Consider the following 8827-nt stretch of genomic DNA (forward strand, 5'->3'; position numbering starts at 1 on the left):
GAATTCCATGAATTCCATTTTTATTTTGATGGTTAATAATGGAAAAATGAGGGTTTTTTTTTATTAATGGATGCGTCATTTTTAGGAATCTGAAAATGGCATTTTTATCTCACCTGCATAGCAGTGTGAGACTATAGGCGCCGTTTTTCCGACGGCGGCGGCGTCAACACTAAATCATAACCGAAGGTTAAGTTTTTGAAATGACAGCATAACTTAGAAAGTATATGGAACTAGTTCATGAAACTTGGCCATAAGATTAATCAAGTATTACTGAACACCCTATAAGAGTTTCATGTCACATGATCAAGGTCAAAGGTCATTTAGGGTCAATGAACTTAGACCATGTTGGGGGAATCAACATCAAAATCTTAACCTGAGGTTAAGTTATTGAAATGTCATCATAACTTAGAAAGTATATGGACCTAGTTCATGAAACTTGGACATAAGGTTAATCAAGTATCACTGAACATCCTGCGTGAGGTTCATGTCACATGACCAAGGTCAAAGGTCATTTAGGGTCAATGAACTTTGGCCGAATTGCTGGTATCTGTTGAATTACCCTCATAACTTTGAAAGTTTATGGATCCGATTCATGAAACTTTGACATAATAGTAATCAAGTATCACTGAACATCCTGTGCAAGTTTCAGGTATCATGATCAAGGTCAAAGGCCATTAAGGGTCATTGAACTTTGGCCAAATCGGGTATTTGTTGAATTACCATCATAACTTTGAGAGTTTATGGATCTGATTCATGAAACTTAGACATAAGCGTAATCAAGTATCACTGAACATCCTGTGCGAGTTTCAGGTCACATGATCAAGGTCAAATGTCATTTAAGGTCAATGAACTTTGGCCATGTTGGGTTTTTTGTTAAATTACCATCATATCTCTGTAAGTGTATTGGTCTAGTTCATAAAACATGGACATAAAGAGTAACCAAGTATCACTGAACATCTCATGCGAGTTATAGTAGTTTTCAAAGTCAGCATGGCTGCTATATTGAATTGCGTGGTGCAGGTTTGACGGCCAGAAGCATTCCACTTGTATGTAAGTTATATCGCATGACATATTGAGGGAATCGTTCTTTTGTAAATTCAGAAAGTCAAAACTTAAAAAATCTTTATCTTTTTATGGAATATGTTATTCTAAACCCTTATTTCCATAGATCAGAGAACTTTCATGTACAGGTTAGATTCATTTCAGTATACTATAGGTCAGAGAACTTTCTATAAACAAGTTGGAATGTGAGATGTAATTCAATACATCTGCTCAGTGTTTGTAAATATCACTTCTTTGTTTAGCCAGACATGGAGTTGACCTGGATTATGTGCTTTAGTTCATTGATTCTCTCTATGTTCGGTTATACACACATTGATACACTATACACACCTTTTGCTGATTGGCTATTGATTTCTTTTATGTTGCATGCACTACTTCCTGATTGGTTATCTGATCTATCCTATGTTTCATGTATTATAGATAGAGTGTGTCCACCCAGAGGACACACTACCTTTTGATTGGTTGATGTTTATGTTGATTGGATGACTATAGTTTTTGGAAAGGCAGCAGAAATAAAGTGGGCCATGTGCTCTCGGGGAGTCGGACCCTAGCCTTGAATAGAGAAACATCTCTGTGTAATTTATATAGTTAACACCTGTGTAGTGAACCCTAACTCTAACTCCAGTAGCCACCCTACATTATCTTCAAATCTTCACTTATATATTTGTTTTACTATCAAAATAGATGCACATTTGTGTGAATTTCGTCTTTCCTCTCTTTGCCTGATGTATAGGGGCAGTGGCGGACAGTGACCCGGAGGAGACAAAGCATTGGGGGGGCACATCATTGTTCACAGATGATGCAGTGCCCCCCTCCCCAATGCTTTGTCTCCTCCGGGTCACGGTCCGCTACTGTATAGGGGGGTGGGGGTGGTAAAGCTCAGAGTCACGTAAAAATGAGGATGTTTTCTGCTTCCACGATGCTTGTTGGATTTAAGACCCCCTCCCCCAAAAATGTATAGTCAAAATGCCCTTTTAAAGCACAACCATGAGGTCTTAAAACAAATGGGAATTCAGAACACCATTTTCATCATGGACTCTGGAAAAATGACATATTTGCCATTTTTCGTTAAATGTCGGAGGAAACTGCTGTTCGGATTCACCGAACCTTGACAAATGACGTCATATGTGATTGGACTTGCCTTTCTAAATTTGTGCGTTGAAGTTGAAGGATTCATTCCGCGTCGCTGTGCGGAAAGTTCCCGATTATGTCATTTTATCACGGGAAGTTTCCAGCGAGTTGTCGTGTAACATTCGAAATCAGCATAGTCAAAGTGAATCACCAGTGATCATGTTCTTCTGGGGATTAAGCGAAACCATGGGCGGAAATCACAGGGTGTGGGACAGGGGACGTGTCCCCCCTACTCAAAATAGTAGGGGGACACAATATCAAATGTCCCTCCCTACTATTTCTGGTCTTCTATGATGGTAAGAAATTCATCATTCAAAATCGAAATAAAACATGTATTTGAGGACGGGATGACCTTACTGGGTTTTGTTTGTCAAATTTATTTTCGTCGAAATGACCTGAAATTTGGGGTGATAATCTTTTTTTTTTTTATTGTCAAATTTTCCAGCCCCTTGTCCCCCCCCCCCTACCTTTTGGGAGAGATTTCTGCCCCTGAGAGAAACTGTCCGCAGTGAGCCGTTGAGACTTGAGAAGCAAGTCAATCGCTTCTTCACGGGAAAGGTATTCATGATTTAATGTAGGCTTATAGTATCCCTTCTCGAATCCATCCAACTTGGTGATGGGTTTCATGTTGAATGAAAAAGCGGTAGACGATGCATCCTCGTATATTTCACGGCTGTCGATCTTTGGAGACTGTCGCTTTTCGCTGAAGGGAAATTGGGTGCTCCAAGCATCATCATAAAGATGTGGACTGATGTCGTTCTCCTTGGACGGTTGATCCAGGTTCAAGGAAACTAATTGGGTACTGGAAATATCCTCGTAATCATGTGAATGTCTACTGTTCTCTTTGGTGCCTTGGTTCGGAGTGTCCAATGTCATATATTCTGTGTTTCTAGCTCTCTCATGCGGATTGATACCAGTATACGCATCATCAAAGTTTGGGACACCATGATGGTCCTCACCTGGAGGTACTCGAGAGGGGGTTTGATTCTCTTGATCAGCCCTGTTTCGTTCTCTAGTAGAGGGACAAAGGGCAGAAGAACAAGAAGGAGGATGACCGCAAAAGGAAGAAGAAGAATAATATAAGTAGACGAAGTAGAAGGAAGGAAGGAAGAGAGAAAAAAAAAGAAGGAGACAAAAAATAGAAGAAGAAATGGAAGATGAAGAAGAAGGAAAGAGGAAATGAAGGGACAAATAAGATAATGAAGAGAACAAAAAAGAAAGGATAAGAAATGTATTATTTTACTATTTATTCATTTAATCAAATAAAATGATAAAATTTTATCAATATTACACAATTATAAACAAAAGTGCGCCCGAGAAAAAAGGGAAACCGACATTTCCACGTCTTTATTCTTCGAAGGCGAATGAATTATGATATTTCATTTTTTATAATCTTGTAATTAAATTATTCTTCTTTATTTTGATAACTAATACACTGCAAAACTCCGGTGTTGATTTAACACCAGACCGGAATCTATGTCCACACCAGAGAAGTATTGAAACAACACCAGTTTGGAATCAAACCGATGCTGCTTAATACTCATCTGGTGTTAGACCAAACCAAACTAGTGTTTTAACACCTGTATGGTGTGGACATATAAAGATTCTAGGCTGGTGTTAAATAAACACCGGATTTTTTGAAGTGTATGGGACAAAACACTTAACGCATTAAAGAGCAAGATGAGTGTGAAATTTCAATGTCGAAACCAGGTTGCGCAGAAAAAATTGACAAGATAGGTTCGTGATCCGATGATCATGCTTATACGATTGGTTCATTAGCATCTCTAAGTGATCCTTGAAATGAGGGTGGATTCAGATTCACATGTAAATTTCTGCACGAATCGTTTCTAATATGTCTCAATATTGATTCTATTGTTTTTATCTGCCATGCGTGAACGATAATTTGCTTAACTGTTGGTTACAAATTAGAGATGTGATTCTAATCTTGCCATGAGTATCAAATTTATAGTAAAAGCATATTAAATAATTGTGAAATCTATCTCTGAAAGCGGGTTTCGTTTTTTGTGGAACGCACTGTACATTATACCAGCGAAGTAAAAAAAAAGGAATTAATTGACTTCGTGGGTAATGGCACGAGACAGACGATTGGCAAGTGGTTAATTTATAGACAAGACGACACTGACAATTATTGGGACTTACGGTACAAAACAGTGACAACAGTATAAGGAATCTACGCGGTAGATAACAGGGGAGTGTTTCATCAACATTTTCATCCGACAAGTTGTCAGATCTGACATCTTTCTCTGATGTTGATTGGCTGAGAGGTACTGTTACTATGGTAACTGTCGGATAAAATGTCCGACAAGTCCTTTCATGAAACGCTGGTGTAATTGCTTTCAGTACACTACATGTTGCTTCTAGAGACCATGGCGCCGGGTGAGGAGCAGCTGGGTGGCATGCGTCCACACTCGATAGCGTCTTGAGGTCTTTTTTCTTCTCACATTTGCATAATTCGTCCAAAACATGTTGGATCAAAGCAATAGCTTTGATTCAACTGAGGCATGGCGGCTTGTCATTGTTAAAAACCCACCTACACCCGACAAAGGAAATTATAATTGGTATAGTGTCGAATTCTACCTGTCTATCTGTGTCAATCGGATCGGGGTCTCAATAGCCACTAACCCGTCTCTGTGGTTAAGGCACCGGCACTTCAAGCTGGGGGCCCAGGTTCGATTGCCGGCAGAGACATTTTTGGCATCACCAATTTTTCCAAAAGGGCAGGTAACTAAAATGTTAAGGGTTTAAATGTGCTTACGGGTCGTGTACAGGTCCAGTGGTTAGAGCATTGGACTCATAATCGTAAGGTTGTGAGTTCGAATCCCAACTCTGCCATTGTCCCCACTTTGATAAAAAGGCCCGAGAGTGATATATCTGTCGTCTATAACGTCAGCCACTATGACTGATTAACCTAGACGTAAAATGTTTCATTGGTAATTGGTTTTATACCAGCTTGGCGTTTACCAGCAAAATGCTGTCCTGCCGAGTTCCTACGGGAGTTACCACAAACAGAAACAGATAAATTTACCGCATGCTGTTCATTCTTTTCGCTTATATCATTTCACCCGAGGGGGGGGGGCAAATGTCAAATGTATTGCTGTACACATGCGTGACCAAATTATTTCCAAATAGGCCTACCCCTTGTGCAAAATGATCCCCTATACAAGTTTTTCGCGGGCTTCATTTACACATTTTGGATCCTAAATACGTTGTCACCAGAATATGACCCTTTTGTCTAATTGCTAACAATAAGCTTAAATCCGGGGAAAAAGCTTGGGGGAAAAACATAACCTTAACACGTTTGGCTAGTCTTAAAAAAAAGCTTTGGAAAAAACAACATACCCTGCGATTGACCATTGACCAGTTTTTTTAAAACCACCCCTTTTTGAAAATCGGTGTTTTGATACCCTTAACGAGTGCAAGCGCGGCCCGCGTCAAAAACTGACCAGAAAACCCCCACCCATTTAAATGCGTTTTTTTTTTTTTTTTTTTTGGGGGGGGGGAGGTCACGCATGTGTACAGCGATATGTTTGACTGCCCCCACGGGCCATTTCGCATATTCATTGTACTTATTTCAAGAATTGTGTTTGTGTAAATGTCACTTACTTATTTGAGTTCATGTTCTTCCTATACTGCAAAACTGCAACCACCGCTCCAACACCCGTAAAAAAGACGCCAATAGTCGGCAAAACGATTTTTAAACCTGTATGAAGAAATTTAGATTGAGAATTGTGGGATTAAAAAAAAACCCGATGACAAGGGTGTCATTATTGAAAATAAAAGTGAGTTAGGTGTATTTGTAAAAATGTCTAATCCATCGCAGAAATGAAAGTAAATTTGAATTAATAGAGAAAAGTCAAACTAGCATAATGCTGGAAATTTCCATAACTGTTTTAGATGCAAAAATATTCAAATCTAGTGATAAATGTATATATATACTGACATAACGTTTTAGATCAACCAAAACTAAACATGAGCTTAAAAAATCATATCCCTTTTCGCACTAAAAACAGTTGCTTTCCAATAGTTTTTATTCTCCTTTAAAATAAATATCGGAATCTTAAATGATCTATATTGTCCGAGGATTAGCCATCAAGTATATCTGTAGATCGCCTAAGTATGTGGTGACTAAATATATAGGCCTTTAGAGGCAGCCTCATTATATAAAAGGGAAAAAATCCTTTTTGTCTGTGTTTAATAAAAACAATGAGGAATATCACTCAAAATGTAGACCAGGCTGCCAGAGGCGATGGGACCATCAAATAGCGATTTCAAGGCGATTTTGTTTTTCAATTTGCTTCCTAGGCTTATTGGATGATTGAATACATTACACGGCGACACATTATATAGGGGTGCTTAAATACGATATTATGCGACTAATATATACAAAAAGAACCATCCTCACTTTTACAATTTTGGACAATATTGCTTACCAATATCCTCAGCTGAAAATGGGGTGTTCGCTTGCAATTCTTTTGTTGTACTTCCTTCGATTGATGTGACACCTATAAAGATTTGTATGAATTAACGAAGGCATGGCATCATCTTTTTTTCTTTTTTAATGGATAGACTGTATATTATTATAATCTGCCAACCTGTGCGCTTTGAAACACCAGTATAAAGCGCCCTATTAATGTTGTTATCATTATTATTATCATTATCATCAAAGACAGTACAATTAAAGAGGAAGTTCACCATGCCGATAAACGTAATCCCAGAAAATCAGGAGAATTAACGTCAAAATATAGGAGAAAGTTTGACAAATATCTAACAAATAACAAGAGTGATATCATTTTTCTTTAATTCAGTAGCTCTTTCGGTGTTAAATCATGACCGATCCACTTTCCGAAGTTCTGGCCACGCGAGTATCCAAATATTAATCCTGAACCGCTTTACTCCTATTTTGCACAAAACCTATTGAGCAAAATTATCCTTGCCCTATTTTCTCGAATTCCAAATTCTGTGAGTCTTGTGTACTTTTTTAAAGGACAAGTCCACCCCAATAAAAGCTGCTTTGAATAAAAATAGACAAATTCAACAAGCATAACACTGAAAATTTCATTAAAATCTAATCATACAACGTACGGTCGGTCAAAGTTGATGGGCGCAAAGTGTTTAGATCAATATCACTCTCTGATTGGCTGGTGTTTAGATCAGCATCCCTCTCTGATTGGCTAGTGGTCGTTAGATCAACATCACTCTCTGATTGGCTGATGGTCGTTAGATCAACATCACTCTCTGATTGGTTGATGGTGGTTAGATCAACATCACTCTCTGATTGGCTGATGGTGGTTAGATCAACATCACTCTCTGATTGGCTGATGGTGGTTAGATCAACGTCACTCTCTGATTGGCTGATGGTGGTTAGATCAACATCACTCTCTGATTGGCTGATGGTGGTTAGATCAGCATCACTCTCTGATTGGCTGATGGTGGTTATATCAACATCACTCTCTGATTGGCTGATGGTGGTTAGATCAACATCACTCTCTGATTGCCTGATGGTCGTTATATCAGCATCAATCTCTGATTGGCTGATGGTGGTTAGATCAACATCACTCTCTGATTGGCTGATGGTGGTTAGATCAACATCACTCTCTGATTGGCTGATGGTGGTTAGATCAACATCACTCTCTGATTGGCTGATGGTGGTTAGATCAACATCACTCTCTGATTGGCTGATGGTGGTTAGATCAACATCACTCTCTGATTGGCTGATGGTGGTTAGATCAACATCACTCTCTGATTGGCTGATGGTGGTTAGATCAACATCACTCTCTGATTGGCTGAAGGTGGTTAGATCAACATCACTCTCTGATTGGCTGATGGTGGTTAGATCAACATCACTCTCTGATTGGCTGAAGGTGGTTAGATCAACATCACTCTCTGATTGGCTGATGGTGGTTAGATCAACATCACTCTCTGATTGGCTGATGGTGGTTAGATCAACATCACTCTCTGATTGGCTGATGGTGGTTAGATCAACATCACTCTCTGATTGGCTGATGGTGGTTAGATCAACATCACTCTCAGATTGGCTGATGGTGGTAAGATCAACATCACTATCTGATTGGCTGATGGTCGTTATATCAACATCACTCTCTGATTGGCTGATGGTCGTTATATCAACATCACTCTCTGATTGGCTGATGGTCGTTAGATCAACATCACTCCCCATTAGCTCACCTGAATAAAGGAATGTCAAAGACATGATTCATCCCTTTTTACCTATTCATTTAAAATGCAACAATAAACTGGGACTCTGGGAGCTTCCTTTCTCAGAACGAATGGCTTTACAAACAAATCGCACGTGACGTGGCCAGATAAAAATCTTAACTCTCTTTTCTTTTTGAAAACAAAACTATGAATACATTTCAAATAATTTCGACTACATTGAGGGAAATATTTCCCTTCAAACTTGCAGGCGGTATAGGGAAGGAGGGGAGGGGGTCATTGGGACTATCTGCCCCCATTAAAATTAATGCCATGTAATGCCCTTACATATGGTGTATATACACACAGCAAAAACAGTAAGTCCCCCCTTAAACAAACATCAATAATTTCCGAACCAATGCGAGTTTTTAATATATTTTTACATGAGCGTGTAGGTAATTTT

The 8827-nt window shown here is 39.0% G+C and overlaps 1 protein-coding gene across 1 annotated transcript in view; it reads right to left on the bottom strand.

Moving 5' to 3' along the window:
• Positions 1-1713: 1713 nt before the first annotated feature.
• LOC121431230 (clumping factor A-like) overlaps positions 1714-8827 on the bottom strand; it is a 9215-nt gene continuing 2101 nt past the window's right edge. The window contains exons 2-5 of the mRNA XM_041628742.1: positions 7297-8397; positions 6645-6716; positions 5818-5914; positions 1714-3205 (exon numbers count right to left, since the gene is read on the bottom strand). Of these exons, the coding sequence (XP_041484676.1) occupies positions 2626-3205; positions 5818-5914; positions 6645-6716; positions 7297-8397 (1850 nt within the window). The 3' untranslated portion in view covers positions 1714-2625. The remainder of the gene's footprint in view (positions 3206-5817; positions 5915-6644; positions 6717-7296; positions 8398-8827) is intronic.

The sequence above is a fragment of the Lytechinus variegatus genome, chromosome 17 (genome assembly GCF_018143015.1).
Source record: "Lytechinus variegatus isolate NC3 chromosome 17, Lvar_3.0, whole genome shotgun sequence".
NCBI classification, from domain to species: Eukaryota; Metazoa; Echinodermata; class Echinoidea; order Temnopleuroida; family Toxopneustidae; genus Lytechinus; species Lytechinus variegatus.